Genomic DNA, 13,659 nt, shown 5'->3' on the forward strand with positions numbered 1-13,659 from the left:
CAGGGTTAGCAACGCTTTTAATAGAAATGAGATAGGGAAACTGCCTCCTACTCCTCCAGGAACTCATGATCTTAGGCTGGGCCAGTGCAGCCTCTAGTTCCAAGGCAAATTTATGCTCATGATCACTGTACTTTCTAACGTGGGAAGTTCTTGGGATACAGCTGGAAGAGCTTGCCCTCCTGTGTGGGCTCAAAGCCGTACTTTTCCAGGTTGTCAGGACTGAAAGTGCCTTCTTTAAAGTCCTTTTGGATAGCAGGTGCAACTGTTTCCAGGAAGAGTGCTTTGGCAGTCAGTGGTGTGTCTGTGCCTGCAGGAGCTCGGTAATTCACATAGGGCTTGAGCTTGAAGCCAGTCAAGTCTGGGACAACAAATTCTGGGACCTGTTCCTTTATCTGTACAAATTTCCAGCCCGAGGCACGCATGCCTGTGCCCTTGGCGCCCCGTCCTTTGTTGAAGGTGCGCGGCCCTCGTTTACTGGTCCACTTGCTCATTCTGTCTGCTCCACGCACCAAGCCTTGAGTCACTGCGGTCAGGAAACCCATGACGTGCCCTGCGGGAGACAGCTCCGAAAGGTCAACGTCGAGGATGGCAGAGAGGACCCCGTACCCCGTGGTGGAAGGCCTGGACTCTACCCCGAGGATGTAGAGTCAGAATCTGAACCCGAAACCTGAGGGCGGAGAAGAACCGGATCCCAGACCCAGGGAATGGACAGGAACCGGACCCGGACCCCGCGGGCGGAATGGAGGCAGTGCCCACTGGAGACGGACGGACAGACCTGAGCTGGCGGCTCTTGACTCTGCCTCCGACGGTTCGGGCACCCAGCGCCGGGCCTAAACCAAAGCGAAGCGCTGGTGGACCCCCGCTGCGACCTCGCGGCACTCGGATCGACTGCGGACCGGGCGCTCTGCAACAAGAGCAGTTCCGATTGGCCGCCGCTGGGTCCGACGCGCAGCCGCAGCTGAGGGGCGTGGCTTAAGGGACTCGGCCAATGGGTGGAGAGCTGAGGCGGGACTGCGGAGCGCGCGGACCCGCGGGTCACCGCGCGCGCCGGAAGCGGCGATCTGAGTCCAACTGTTGTGGACAGGATGCGCACAGGTGGTGCGCAGAGGGCCGCCGGTGGCGCCGGTCCTGGCGTCAGCCACCGCCAGCGCGGGCCCGAAGTAGCCCCTGAACGGACCTGCGGTGTCCCGAGCACACGTGCACTACTGTCCAGGAGGGGTGCTCCTCCGGAATCGCTGGGGGCTCGGGGAACTCGGGCCTGTCCCTCCCTCGGCGGCCGCGGCTTGGCGACCGACCAGCAGCAGAGGGGCGGGCCAGTGATGGGCCGCCTGCGCCTCTGGCCGAGGGAATCAGGCCCTTTCGGTCCCCAGGCTCATCACCTCTGGGCCCGGAACATCCACCCTGCTCCTCCGGCTTAGCTCTGTGGCCGCGCTCCTCTCCCTCGGCCCGGCGGTGTCGTGGTCATTGCCCCTCTCCATGCACCCTCCGCCCCAGCTGACCCCTTCCCGGGCACTGCCCTTCCGGGTCACGCCCCCTCCCGGACCGCTGCCCTTTCCGGCCGTTGCATCCCCAGGCCACGGCCCGCCCAGCCGCTGTCCTTCCCGGCCACGCCCCTTCCCAGCCGTTGCCCTACCCGAGCGCAGCGCTCCCGGCCCCGCCCCGCCCCGCAGGGTCCTCTCCTTATCCTAGTTCCTTCAGAGCCACACTTATCCCAGCCGTAACCCGTGCCCCGCCCACTGTCACCCCTCCCTGTACGGCCACCCCATAATACCCTTGTCCCCAGCCAGGGTTGAGCTTCCCCCACGTGGCCTTTCCAGACCCTGGCTGCGCTACCCAGACTTCCCCTGACCGCTGAAAGTAGAGCCAGTGGCTTGGCTTCGGTTGTGGGTTCCCCTTGGGCCACGAGAGGGCTGTTTACGGAGAAGGAAGCTGCAGTGAGACAGATGCTTCTGAAAAACGGCTTATTTTCAGGAGAACAAAGGTGCAGAGGGGTTCCCTTCTAATGAGAATGTAATTTGATTTTGAAAGGAGTGGGGAAGGCGCTAGTAGAGTGTTTCCTCAACCTGTCTCCTCACCCTCGACTTTGCTCTGTTTTCAGTCATGCAGGAAGAGGAAGATTTCTGCTCAGAGGTGGGTACACCAGGGATCTGATGAGAATCCTTTCCTTAGAACCCCCACTCCAGGGCGTTCTCCACCTAGAGCACGGTCCTTTGCCTCCGTCCTCTGCCTGGCCTTCCTGAAGCCCTAGGACTGTGTCTGGCGCCTGTTGCTTTGTCAGAGCTCACACCAGTTGCTAGACAGCAAGGCTTTCACAGTGCGGACAGTCGCATGTGGCTGCTGGGTGATGTTTGAGGCCATATTTTCATCCCTTAAGGTCACAGTTACTATTTTCTGTTTCCCCTTGAGACTTTGCCTGCTTGCTTACTTAGGTCTTTTTCTCAGTCCAACACTACAGCCATATCCCAAAGGCTTTTGTTCCTGAGCCAGAAAAGTAGGTGCATTAAACAATAGTGAAAGCTAGAGACACTCCACTGTTGCAGGCCATGTGAGCAGGTTAGACCTTTGCTTGGATAATCTGACTGCCCCAGACCTCAGAGGGACAACTCAGATCAGTGGAGGGAGGGGGTGCTCTCATGCTCGCTGACCAGGGAGAGTTGAGTGGGGACAAAGAGAGAGACACTGGGAACCTCAATCCTGAACCAAGGGGCGCATTGTGTGCCCAACTGCTTGCAGCATAATGGTATTCAGTCAATAGCAGACCACGCATTCAACAGTGGGCCATAGGATTGTTTTGCTTACTGAGTTCAGCTCCCTCTTAGTTTGTGTAAACATATTGTGACATTCACACAATGATGAGATCACCTACCGGTGCATTTCTCAGAGTGCATCTGTGTCCTTCAGGGACACACAACTGAACCTGCCTCCTACACCCAGTGCACAGTGGTGAGCTTTCTGTACCTCTCTGGTCTTGATGTGGACATGTGCCTTTGGGACACTTTGCCAAGCGTCCTCCTGCTCTCCTTGCCTTTTCTGGCATGGATACTGTACCTGTTTCTCTGAAGGTTGGGGCTTTGGTCCATGGCACTTGAGTAGAAACTGGAGAGGATTAACAGGTGCCCTGCCCTGCCATCTAGCTCTGGGTTGCTTGGGAGTTGTGTGGGTGGGGGGTAGAGAGTGGCTGCATGTCTGACTGTCTTCTTGGGCCCAAGAGGATATGCAGCCACTCTCCATCCCCCCACATCCACCCAGCTCCCAAGTAGCCAGCTAGCCTCCTCTGTTAGGTACCCACTCACCTGGACTTCTAAAGTTCCTGTTAGTGTCCTCCTTGGAGACAGCAGCGTGACAGGCAAAGAGCCTTCTGTACTCTTTCCTCTTTGGCATGTGAACTGATAACTGGATGTCCTCAAAATTCAGAAAACTCCTCAGTTTCTTTCTTTCTTTTTTTTTTTTTCTTTGAGACAGAGTTTTGTTACCCTTCCCAGGGTGATCTTGAACTCCTGGGCTCAAGTGATCTACCTTCCTTGGCCTTCTGAGCAGCTGGAACTAAACAACACAGGCCTCAGCAACCTCACACATACCTCAGGGTTTCTGTATACAGCTGCTTTTGGCTCCCATGGACTCTGGGACCAACAGCCCTGGTCCTATTGGTGTCCAGAGGGCAGTAAGAGATGATTTGGCCTCCCCTGTGGCTGTGGCTTGCTTTTGTAGGCTTACATCTGCAGGATAAGAGCCCAGGATTCAGGTGTGTTAGTGATGTACAGGGCATTTGCTGTTAGCAACCCTGCCCAGGTGTCCCAGTGTCTGAGGAAGACCGGTTACTCCCAGGAACTCAGTAGCCTTGGCAAGATCACGTCTCTCTGGATTCTCCAGAGGTGCTAATTTCCCCCCTGCCTCCCAACTCTGCTCCTGCTCCCTCACAAGACCCAGGCTGGGAGCCAGGCCATTTGTCTGCTCAGTCTGAGTGCTATTCTCCTCTCCAGGCTCGCTTCTGTATAGGCACTGCCCTGGGCTCCTGGGGGCTGCAGTTCATGGAGAAGCATTCACAGTCCACCATGGTAATCACAGGCTTTCCTGGGGATGGACCTGGCTGGGCCGACTGGTGCTGAGGTCCACTTGCTAATGGGTGCACTTTCTCCTGCCCACCCAGCTGATAGGGATTGCAATTGGAGCCTTCCTGGCACTAGCCTTTGTCAGTGTTGCTGTCTTTTTTGTGTACAGAAGGGTTAACCGATTCCGTAAGTATCTTGGTTTGTCTCCGGCTCAAGGGGGAACGACGGGGCTCTGTATGTATGGGTGTGTGTCCATGTCCTATGGGCATTTGAGCTCTTGGGAGCCACTCTCAAGGCATGTGGTTTTGTTGGAATCCAGGTTCAGGGTGTGATTTCCAGTCTGTTTAGACTGGAAATTTCTTTCTCCCTTTCCCTGATCTGAGACAGGCTCTGATGTCTCAGGGGTGGCTGGGGAGAACACAGTATATCTTCTGGTGCCTGTGTTTCCAGGGCATGGCCAGTGCTACACTTTATTTTAGCTCCAGGGAATTTCACTATACACCCACTCAGGGCCACGCCTGGAGTGGGAGGCTTTCCCACTTCATAGTGTCCTTCCCCTTGCAGGACAAGTGCAGCCCACTCCTCAGTACAGGTTCCGAAAGCGGGACAAAGTGATGTTTTATGGTCGGAAGATCATGAGGAAGGTAATTTTCACATAGACCCTGGGTGGTACCCCAGCTTCCTTCTGAACAGTACCCTGGGGAGTGGGGGCTACTACTCCCCAGGTTCCTTAAGCTTCTGGTTCCTACAGCTTTGGGGGTGTGCTGCTAAGGGCTCCATGGCCCTTGCTGCTAAGCACAGGGTTCGGGGGTGTCATAAGTCATGCTAAATGTTTTCTGCTTTCCCCAGTCAAACCAAATACATTTTTTGGAAGTATCCCCGACCCTGTTGACCTCAACCCTCCTGGTCTGGAGGCTGGAGTAGGATGGATGCCTTTTTTGAAAAAATTAGGTTGCTTTGACCATTGTGAAGACGGGAGGCTCTCTGCCCTTGGCTATCTGAAGTGCAGCAAGAAGTGAGGAGAGGCAGCTGCTCTCCAGGAATATTCCTAAGGACAGGTCTTTGGGCAGAGAGGACCGCACACCCACCCTCAGATGGGTGGTCTCTGCAGGGACTCAGGAGGTTGAGCTGAGCAAGGGCCCAATCCTCTGGGGCTGGGGAGCCAGTTCCCTGATGACCTGTGGTTTGTACCAAGGTGAAAGCTTTATGGAACTTTTCAGTGTCTCCAGCAATTCTGGAACCTCTAAGCACAGATGCTCTTCCCCCTGTGTTGGGTGTAGGAGTCAGGGCTTAGCGAGCTCCAGCGTGGAGACAAGCAGTGGTGGAACCCTGCTTGCCTGAGCTAATCTGCCTTCGTCTCGCACCTGCCACGGTTGTACGGAAGTCAGCAGGTGTGAGCCACGGAGCTCTGGCGGTTTGGCTGCTCGAGGACAGCAAGGGCGTCCTGTGGCTGTGTCCCCTGCGTCTGGCGTTCCCTCCCCTCAAGGAGCCTAGAGGTGGGGGAGGGTTGCAGCCGGCCCTGGACACTGAGCAGTGTGGTGGGCTGCCTACAGGCAGGTCCCGAGGAGGGTTCCTCGGGTGGAGCGCTAAGGTCTGACTGGCCACAGGGTCTGTGAACATCTGTTGTCTCTTCAGGTGACCACTCTCCCCCACACACTTGTGGGGAACACAGCTGCGCCCCGGCAGCGGACCAGGAAGAGGACTAAGGTGCTGTCTTTGGCCAAGAGGTACTGGGCACTTCCTGCTGATGGGCACTGTGAGCCTGTCACTGTCTCACTACTGCTGCAGCGCCTCCCACGGCCGAGCACCCCTGAGGGCATTGGTTTTCCGTCCCTCTGTTCTTGCTCAAATGTGTCTCTGTTTCTTAGAATTCTGCGTTTCAAGAAGGAATACCCCACTCTGCAACCAAAGGAGCCCCCACCTTCCCTGCTGGAGGCTGATCTCACGGAGTTTGATGTGAAGAATTCTCACCTGCCATCAGAAGTTCTGTACATGCTGAAAAATGTTCGGTGAGAGAGTGATGGACGCAGAGGACTGCTGCAGTGCGGAGTCCCCTCAGCCGCTTCTCCCGCAGCCGGCTCTGGCTTGGCTGTGTTGTCAGGAGGTGTTGGCAAGCCTTGGTTCTGCTGTGGGACTGCTGGTCTCTGTGCCCTGGGATGGCCGGTTGCTGGGTCAGGCTGCCTCAGGGCAGCAGGGCCTCGTGGTCCACTCACCACCTCCCCTGTGTTTCAGTGGTAAACTCAGAGCAAGCACAGGAAGTGTGTGGGGAAGCCATAGCTGCCGTCTGAGTCTCTGACTGAGCCCTGGCCCTCTTTCTGGTACCAGCACTGTCCCCTAGCCTTGCGGTGTTTTGTGTCTGGCTCATATTCACAGTCATGGCCACAGAAGTTCTTCGAGCTGATGGGAGTCTCACAAGTTTAGAATCCTGTTTGACAGTGATGCCAGATGGTCTGGGTCAGCCATACAACCTGTCTGTGCTGGGTCACATAGATCTGCCACCCTACCTCTCGTGACAGTGGGGACAATGACTTGTGTCCTCTTTTAAAACAAAACATATTTTGTTTGTTTATTTATTCTCTGTGGTGCTGAGGATCAAACCCAGTGCCTTACATGTTTGAGGCAAGCGCTCCACCACTGAGCCACAACCCTAGCCCAGCCTGTGTCCTCTTGAGCCTCTTTCAAAGCATGTCCCTCTCCCCATCTTCTCTGGGAGGGTGTCCACAGTGCATGCTGTTCCTTGCAGGGTTCTAGGCCACTTTGAGAAGCCACTGTTCCTGGAGCTGTGCAAACACATGGTCTTTGTGCAGCTGCACGAGGGGGAGCACATCTTTCAGCCAGGAGAGCCAGACACCAGCATCTACGTGGTGCAGGACGGGCGGCTGGAGGTCTGCATTCAGGACGCTGTGAGTCCAGGGCCAGGGACCCGGCAGGGCTGGGCTGGGGCTGCAGGGCCTCTACCTGTCTGTCTGTCATCTCTTCATCAGAAACTTAGTAAAAGATTTACACTTCAGGTCTTTGGGGAGAAGGCACACCTTTGTCCCCACAACCGAAAGGCTGCTGTGAACCTTGTCTTTCCCATCATCACCTGTCCCCCAGCGGGCTTCACACTGGTGCTTTATGGTTTTGTTTATTTTAAAATATTGGTATATTTTAAAGTTTTTCTTCCAAGTTCTCAGAACACTTCTGTTAATGATTCTGCCGTAGATAAGTCATCATGTCGATCTGTCATGATCACTTGACTCCTTTTCCCACTGAAGGTGTTATTCACCTAGGAGCTGGGCATTTGTGTCTTGCCCTTCAGTATGACCTTCGGACGGCGGTTGCTGGGGCAGGGCTGCGGGTTGCACTCTCTGGCTCTTTCTGGAGTCAGTACTTTTCCTGGTGCTATCTGACCTAGGCTGCCCATTACATGCTGCTGTATAAGGAATGCTTGGTGAGTCCCGGGCCTTGTGTGCTGGCTGCCCCAACCTCGCCGAGCTTATAGTCCCAGAGGTTCCCACCTGCCCTCGTTTCCAGAGTGGACAGTGGCCCCAAGACAGTTTCCACACAGTCCTTTCAGGTTTCTGTTGATTCGGATTTCAGAATTGTTGATTCTTAGATTCCTAGGTTAGTCGATGACTAGACTTGATAGGATTCTTGGAAAGGAAAGGGCCTGGGTTTATCCAGTCTCCAGAGGTCAGAACCAGCAAATCCTAGGGCATGTGGCCACCCAGCTGTAAACAGCCTCCTTGTCTGATATGCTCAGGGCCTCCCAGGAGGACTGAGCCACCTCTCTCTGGCCCTTGAGCTTGGTGGGAGGGGCTCATGAGGGTGACCAGATGTAGACAACTTCAGAAGGGACTTTTCTGGGCCAAGCTGAGATGAGCTTTCAGTCACCAGCTTGCATGGTTTTCTTTCTTATGTTACCTAGTAGAAATCATGTTAGAATTCTGTAGTTTTTACTGACAGTAACTAAATTTGGTCCTTGCAGCCCTTGTAATTAGTCCAGAAAACCAGCTTAAGTTTGTGAAATTTCCCCCAGACCTGCCCCGTGAGGTCAGTCATGAACTTGAACTGTGGCTGGGTTCAGGAGGTTTCTGCATCCATTTTATCCCTCCTCTTTTTTCCAACCTTGCCTCAAGCTTGTCGAACCTCCACTTCCACTGACTGTAGCTGGTCTCTGCCTCTCATCCGAGGGGCCCACTTTTTGATGCAACTTAGAGATGGGGCCGTGCCAGCTTTGCTGGTCCTAGCTGGGCCTCCCAGTTTCCTGGCAGACGCCCTGTGAACCATGACTTTTTCTGCTCTCCCTGCACAGGATGGCACGGAGGTGGTGGTCAAAGAGGTGTTGGCAGGAGACAGTATCCACAGCCTCCTCAGCATCCTGGATGTCATCACGGTGAGTGTCCACGCTGCAGCAGGCTCCAGGGGTCCTTGGGTCTGCCCTTGAGGCCTGGATAGCAGGTCTGCACAATGATGTGAGGCAGAGGGCTGGTCTAATGTGGGAGGGACCTTCATTCTGACCATGTGGCCTGATGGGACCTCCATGGGAACAGCTTCAGCAGAGTGTTTAAGATGGCCAGGCATTTGATAAAGGGTTTCAGTTGTCTTTTTTTTTAAACTCATTTTTATTGTAAACAAATGGGATACATGTTGTTTCTCTGTATGTACATGAAGTAGAGGCGTACCATGTGTGTAATCATACATTTACCTAGGGTAATAGTTGTTTTCGTTTTTTTTTTTTTTTTTCGTTTTTTGTGTGTTTTTTTTAATTTAATTTTATTGTAAACAGATGGGATACATGTTGTTTCTGTTTGTACATGGAGTAACAGCATACCATTTGTGTAATCATACATCTACATATGGTAATGGTGTTTGATTCATTCTGTTATTTTTTCCTCCCCCCCCCACCCTTCCCACCCATCTTTTCCCTCTATACAGTCCCTCCTTCCTCCATTCTTGCCCCCTCCCCATTATGTGTCATCATCCACTTATCAGTGAGATCATTCATCCTTTGGTTTTTTGAGATTGGCTTAGCTCACTTAGCATGATATTCTCCAGTTTCATCCATTTGCCTGCAAGTGCCATAATTTTATTATTCTTTATGGCTGAGTAATATTCCATTGTATATATATATACCACAGTTTCTTTATCCATTCATCAATTGAAGGACATCTAGGTTGGTTCCACAGTCTGGCTATTGTGAATTGAGCAGCTATGAACATTGATGTGGCTGTATCTCTGTAGTATGCTGATTTTAAGTCCTTTGGGTATAGGCCGAGGAGTGGGATAGCTGGGTCAAATGGCGGGTCCATTCCAAGTATTCTAAGGAATCTCCACACTGCTTTCCAGAGTGACTGCACTAATTTGCATCCCCACCAGCAATGTATGAGTGTACCTTTTTCCCCACATCCTCTCCAACACCTATTGTTGCTTGTATTCTTGATAATCGCCATTCTAATTGGGGTGAGATGGAATCTTAGTGTAGTTTTGATTTGCATTTCTCTTATTACTAAAGATGGTGAACATTTTTTCACATGTTTGTTGATTGCTTGTAGATCATCTTCTGTGAAGCGTCTGTTCATTTCCTTAGCCCATTTATTGATTAGGTTATTTGTATTCTTGGTGTAGAGTTTTTTGAGTTCTTTATATATTCTGGAAATTAGTGCTCTATCTGAAGTATGAGTGGCAAAGATATTCTCCCACTCTGTAGGCTCTCTCTTCACATTGCTGAGAGCTTCCTTTGCTGAGAGAAAGCTTTTTAGTTTGAATCTATCCCAGTTATTGATTCTTGCTTTTATTTCTTGTGCTATGGGAGTCCTGTTAAGGAAGTCTGATCTAAGCCAACAAGTTGAAGATTTGGACCTACTTTTTTTCCTATAAGATGCAGGGTCTCTGGTCTGATTTCGAGGTCCTTGATCCATTGTGAGTTGATTTTTGTGCAGGGTGAGAGATAGGGGTTTAATTTCATTCTGTTGCATATGGATTTCCAGTTTTCCCAGCACCATTTGTTGAAGAGGCTATCTTTCCTCCATTGCATATTTTTGGCACCTTTGTCTAGTATGAGAAAATTGTATTTATTTGGTTTTGTGTCTGTGTCCTCTATTCTGTACCATTGATCTACCTGTCTATTTTGGTGCCAATACCATGCCGTTTTTGTTACTACTGCTTTGTAGTATAGTTGAAATTCTGGTATTGTGATACCCCCTGCTTCATTCTTCCTGCTAAGGATTGCTTTAGCTATTCTAGGTTTCTTGTTCTTCCAGAAGAATTTCATGATTGCTTGCTCTATTTCTGTAAGGTACATCATTGGGATTTTAATTTGAATTGCATTGAATCTGTATAGCACTTTTGGTAGTATGGCCATTTTGACACTATTAATTCTGCCTATCCAAGAACATGGGAGATCTTTCCATCTTCTAAGGTCTTCCTCAATTTCTTTCTTCAGTGTTTTGTAGTTTTCATTGTTGAGATCTTTTACCTCTTTGTTTAAATTGATGCCCAAGTATTTTACTTTTTTTTTTGAGGCTATTGCAAATGGAGTTGTTTTCGTCATTTCCCTTTCAAAAAGCTGTTTCGTCGCTTGCGTATAAAAATGCTTTAGATTTATGGGTGTTGATTTTATAGCCTGCTATTTTGCTGAATTCATTGATGAAGTCTAGAAGTTTTCTGGAGGAGGTTTTTGGATCCTCTAAATATAGAATCATGTCATCAGCAAATAGTGACAGCTTAAGTTCCTCTTTTCCTATTCGTATCCCGTTAATTTCTTTGGTCTGCCTAATTGCTCTGGCTAGAGTTTCGAGGACAATGTTGAATAGAAGTGGTGAAAGAGGACATCCCTGTCTTGTTCCTGTTTTAAAGGGAATGGTTTCAGTTTTTCTCCATTAAGAATGATGTTGGCCATGGGCTTAGCATAAATAGCCTTTACAATGTTCAGGTATGTTCCTACTATCCCTATTTTTTCTAGTGTTTTGAGCATGAAGGGGTGTTGTATTTTGTCAAACGCTTTTTCTGCGTCAATGGAAATAACCATATGATTCTTATCCTTAAGTCTATTGACATGATGGATTACGTTTATTGATTTACGGATGTTAAATCATCCTTGCATTCCAGGGATGAACACCACTTGATCATGGTGCACAATTTTCTTAATATGTTTTTGGATATGGTTTGCCAATATTTTGTTAAGGATCTTTGCATCTATATTCATCAAGGATATTGGTCTAAAATTTTCTTTCCTTGATGTGTCTTTGCCTGCTTTGGGTATGAGGGTGATATTAGCTTCATAGAATGAGTTTGGAAGGGTTCCCTCCTTTTTTATTTCCTGGAATACTTTGAGAAGTATTGGAATGAGTTCTTCTTTGAAGGTCTTGTAGAACTCGGCTGAGAATCCATCTGGTCCTGGGCTTTTCTTGGATGGTAGGTTTTTAATGACTTCTTCTATTTCATTGCCTGATATTGATCTGTTTAAATTGTGTATGTCCTCCTGGTTCAGTTTGGGAGGATCATATGTCTCTAGAAATTTGTCAATGTCTTCGGTAGTTTCTATTTTGGTACCAGGGATTAAGCCCAGAGGTGCTTAACCACTGAGCCATACCCCAGTCTTTTTTTGTATTTTATTTAGAGACTGGATCTTGCTGAGTTACTTAGGGCATCAATAAGTTGCTAATGTTGGCTTTGAATTAGTGAACCTCCTGCCTCAGTCTCCTGAGCCACTGGGTGCTCCACTGTAGATACTTGGCTTCAGTTGTCTTATTTTTCTTTCTTTCTTTCTTTTTTATTTTTGTTGTAGGTGACAGAATACTTTTATTTTGTTTATTTATTTTGATGTGGTGCTGCTGAGGATTGAACTCAGTGCCTCACATGTGCTAGCCAGGTCCTCTGCCCTAACACCAGCTCTGAACTTGACTTTGAAAGGCCAGCACTTAGCTTTGAGGGAACCACCCACGGATGGGTGGGGGTTGTGCCAGAGTGGGGTCCAGTGACCAAGCCTGTCTCTGTGCTGCTGTAGCTGGCTTCATGGGGATTCCTGAATATGTCAGGGGCACTGGACACACCAGGACAGGCTTAGAAACCTCAGTCCTACGGAGGTAGACCAGCTGGCTGCTTGGCACCCTTCCCGCTTGGCTGGTTTCTTTTTCCCAGGGATTGAACCCTTATTTTAATTAATTAATTAGTTTATTTTTTTGAGACAGGGTCTCCCTAAGTTTCTTGGGGCCTCACTAAGTTGCTCAGTCTGGCCTTGAACTGTGATCCTCCTGCTTAGCTTCCTAAGTCATTGGGATTACAGGTGTAGCCACCACACCTGGCTGATTTATTTTTCTTTAAGCAAAAAATAGTTCACTGTAAACTGGGATGGGCCTTTCTCTGTTATTTCCTATTCTTTCTGATTCCGATCTTGTGGTTTTCTTCCAGTACTGGGATGCCTGTGACCAGGAAGAGGGTGGCAGGCTATGACCAGGGGCAGATCCCTCCTCCCTCCCCACCTGCTATGGTGCTATGGCCACACCTATAATACCAGCAGCTCTGGAGCCTGAGGCAGGAGGATCGTGAGTTCAAAGCCAGCCTCAGCAACTTAGAGAGGCACTTAGCAACTCAGTGAGACCCTGTCTCTAAATGAAATACAAAAAGGGGCTTGGGATGTGGTTCAGTGGTTAAGCCCCTCTGGGTTCAATCGAGGTACCAAAAAAATAAAATAAAATGGGGACTGCTGTTTGAGATGATATATACCTAAATGGTGATCAGTTGATTACTTGATCATTTAGAGATCAATTAATCTCTACCTATATGGTCATTGTCTCATCAAACATTTGTATTTGTCATGTTTTTCTTAATTTAAATTCTTACACAATGACATGAATGCATTTTTAAACTGCATTTATATCTGTTTTACTCCTGTTGGTCTTTCCAACTCTTAGTTCCTTCTAAGCACCTGCTTCTCTTGTTTCATAATCCTTCCATCTTAGTACACTTACTTCCTGTCTGGAGAATGAAGACATCTCTCTCCTGAGTGCCCAGCATGCCCTGCTGCACCTCCCCCACCCCCACCCGCATTGCACTCCTGGTGCATGACTAAGACTTACTACATCAGATTCACAGCTGAGCCATGTCCTGGTCCTGTCCTCGGGTTAAATTTCCTTTCTTGTCAACCTTTCATTTTCCTGGAATTAACAGTTGCCTCAGTTTTTGGCTGTTAAGGATTTGTTTGTGCACCCATTACAGGGCATAGCCTGACCTGTGCTCCACCAGGGGTGCTTTTCTCTGGGCAAATCTTCCACCTGGGACCCCTCCCCCCTGCTGAGCAGGCCCTGTCTCCTCTTTGCTGGTCTGCTTTCTTGCTCTGGTGGAGCAAATCCTCTGCTAGCTGCCTGATAAAGGTGCAATGGAGGTTTGTTTTTGAAACCTTACTTTATTTACACTATCTTTGAATTTTTATTGTATTTCTAAGAGATTTTCTCAACTTTTTTGTTAGGGGGGCACTGCTGGAGATAGAACCCAGGGTCTTACACTTACTAGGCAAGCACTCTACCACTGAACTACACACCGAGCCCTTTTCATTTTATTTAGTGACAGGGTCTGGCAAAGTTTCTTAGGCTGACCTTGAACTTGTGAGCCTCCTGCCTCAGCCTCC

General features: G+C 49.7%; 2 protein-coding genes across 5 annotated transcripts in view; one reads left to right on the forward strand and one right to left on the reverse strand.

Moving 5' to 3' along the window:
• Positions 1-1,518, reverse strand: Mrpl41 (mitochondrial ribosomal protein L41). 3 transcript variants are annotated; one of them, XM_047524340.1, is made up of 3 exons: positions 1,380-1,518; positions 776-904; positions 1-550 (listed from the first exon to the last, which is right to left on the reverse strand). In XM_047524340.1, the coding sequence occupies exon 3, from the start codon at positions 540-542 to the stop codon at positions 135-137; it is 408 nt and encodes a 135-aa protein (XP_047380296.1). In that variant the 5' UTR covers positions 543-550; positions 776-904; positions 1,380-1,518; the 3' UTR covers positions 1-134. The 3 variants fall into 3 exon arrangements, with proteins under 3 accessions (XP_047380296.1, XP_047380297.1, XP_047380295.1); XM_047524341.1 differs by having other exon boundaries at positions 1,178-1,490; XM_047524339.1 differs by having other exon boundaries at positions 776-1,490.
• A 147-nt stretch (positions 1,519-1,665) lies between these two features.
• Positions 1,666-13,659, forward strand: part of Pnpla7 (patatin like phospholipase domain containing 7) — a 72,253-nt gene continuing 60,259 nt past the window's right edge. The window contains exons 1-9 of one of the 2 annotated variants that reach the window (XM_047524322.1): positions 1,666-1,981; positions 2,099-2,130; positions 3,981-4,055; positions 4,148-4,235; positions 4,614-4,693; positions 5,685-5,776; positions 5,918-6,058; positions 6,793-6,952; positions 8,347-8,427. In XM_047524322.1, coding sequence (XP_047380278.1) covers positions 2,101-2,130; positions 3,981-4,055; positions 4,148-4,235; positions 4,614-4,693; positions 5,685-5,776; positions 5,918-6,058; positions 6,793-6,952; positions 8,347-8,427 — 747 coding nt within the window. In that variant the 5' untranslated portion in view covers positions 1,666-1,981; positions 2,099-2,100. The remainder of the gene's footprint in view (positions 1,982-2,098; positions 2,131-3,980; positions 4,056-4,147; positions 4,236-4,613; positions 4,694-5,684; positions 5,777-5,917; positions 6,059-6,792; positions 6,953-8,346; positions 8,428-13,659) is intronic. The other variant, XM_047524323.1, reaches the window with a different exon arrangement.

This window comes from Sciurus carolinensis, chromosome 14 (assembly GCF_902686445.1).
Source record: "Sciurus carolinensis chromosome 14, mSciCar1.2, whole genome shotgun sequence".
Taxonomy (NCBI): domain Eukaryota; kingdom Metazoa; phylum Chordata; class Mammalia; order Rodentia; family Sciuridae; genus Sciurus; species Sciurus carolinensis.